This window comes from Austrofundulus limnaeus, unplaced genomic scaffold (genome assembly GCF_001266775.1).
Source record: "Austrofundulus limnaeus strain Quisiro unplaced genomic scaffold, Austrofundulus_limnaeus-1.0 Scaffold280, whole genome shotgun sequence".
NCBI classification, from domain to species: Eukaryota; Metazoa; Chordata; class Actinopteri; order Cyprinodontiformes; family Rivulidae; genus Austrofundulus; species Austrofundulus limnaeus.
Window position 1 is genome coordinate 271295 of NW_013952682.1, and position 1832 is coordinate 273126.

The 1832-nt window shown below is 41.2% G+C and overlaps 1 protein-coding gene across 1 annotated transcript in view; it reads left to right on the plus strand.

Moving 5' to 3' along the window:
* Positions 1-1832, plus strand: part of wdr11 (WD repeat domain 11) — a gene marked incomplete at its 5' end in the record, with an annotated part of 85302 nt that overhangs the window by 58514 nt on the left and 24956 nt on the right. Inside the window, 1 exon segment of the mRNA XM_014021175.1 lies at positions 317-464. Coding sequence (XP_013876629.1) covers positions 317-464 — 148 coding nt within the window.

The following is a 1832-nucleotide window of genomic DNA, read 5'->3' on the forward strand; positions in this document are numbered from 1 at the left end:
CTTATCATGAGAACAAACGTATTCACGTGACTTTAAGAACATTTCTTACTTAATGGAAACACTGCAGTTGTGAAACTGTGTTTTACGACTTTAACAGAATATCGACAAAGATTTGCGCACATTTGTAATGGAAACACAGCTACTGTCTTCAAAGGTTGTGTTTAGGCTGCAGCAGTGCTGTTTAAGGGTTTTCTCTAGAACCCACTCCCAGGAACGGTTGTCCCCGTGTGGACGCTGACTGCTCACTACACAGTGTTTACAAGGAAACGTTTAAGAGTTGTGTGTTTYTCRTTCTGCCTCGTTATTTCGCCCGCAGCCTCCTGCAAGACGCCGAGAGCAAATCAGAGACCAGCCAGGCGATCTCAGCCCGGGAGCACTTTGTATTCACCGACACAGACGGGCAGGTCTATCACATCACTGTAGAGGGCAACACGGTGAAGGATGGAGCACGAATCCCTCCTGATGTGAGTCCACACACTCTGTGTGGCCATTCTTCAGCTGAGCCTTCTTTTGTTTCCATTTGTCTGAATGAAGTAGATTTGATGTCTTTTTCTTTTGCTACATGCAGACTTAATTACTTTCTGTCCACCTGAACAACCGTTCACTTCTACAGATGGAAAAATGAACAAGTGCAAATATTTCTGCTTCGTTTCTTTTTATTTTTATTTTTATTGATGTCCTCGCCCTAGCCTCTGCTCTCTTTTAATCCAAAGCTAGATCTTTCAGTAATTAGTTATTTTTTTTTTTACATCTGCACTGCGTCATTTTAGTCTCCCATAAGGGCTGAGAATCAACTCTGCTCTCCTCCACATTAAAGTGAAAGCCATCACTCTCCCTCGGTGTCCTTCAGCTTCTTTTTATGTCGTGGATGTGAGGGGGAGGATGATGAAGGTGGCCGACGCCGAGTATCGCATTTAGTCATAAACAATCAGAAGTTGTACACATGGTTTTGACGCTCTCAGTGTTTATTTTGTCTCTTTGTTTTAACACTTTTACCTTTTAAAGACTCTATCGGATAATTTGCCTTGAAATTAAAAGTTGTTGAAACAAACTGAGGACAGGATTTGTTTTGTTTTACATTCATAAGATGTTTTTCTTATGAGGTAAAACCACTGAAACAAAAGGCATCTTTTCTTTTTATTGCAGTTGTTGTCAGCAGAAACACTTCAATCCTATTTCCTCACCTCTAATCTTCATTATCACCTGCTGACGACAGGAAAACTAACGGTTTTCAGTCGTGTCTGTTACCAGAATGTCATGAACCACAGGATGCATCTTAAAGGTGCAATATCATGTAAAATCAACCTTTCTAGAGTTTTATATCATGTTAWAATGCTATACTCTCATAAAAACATCAAAGCCTTGCTCTGACTCATCATGTTTGAGAAATCCTGCAGTGTTTTTATGAAGCCATGCTGAGGAGCAAAACGACAGGTGGGGACCAGAAACAACTTTTGGTACCAGAAACACCTCTGGCACGTGTCTTTAAGCTGAACTTCCTCATGGCAGAGCACACAGAGCTCTTTTCAGATTAAAAATTCCTTTGAGGAAATGTATTTTCAGATGCCAAGTAAACTGCATCATGGCAACTGAGGTGTAGAAAACCACGTCTTCTGGTTGAAGTTGACCTGCTGTTTGCTCGATGAAAATGACTCTGAAAACAAGGCTGGTTTGAACAGCAAGAACCTTTATTTTTGCAGTTCAGGAGATACAGCCTAAAACCAAATTGTGGCCTCCAAAGCCAAACGATTCACCAAGTAAGAAAGATGGAGAAACGAAGGCCAAGAGTGGGGGCGTACAGGGCTCTTTATACATTTTCCACAAATGTACAT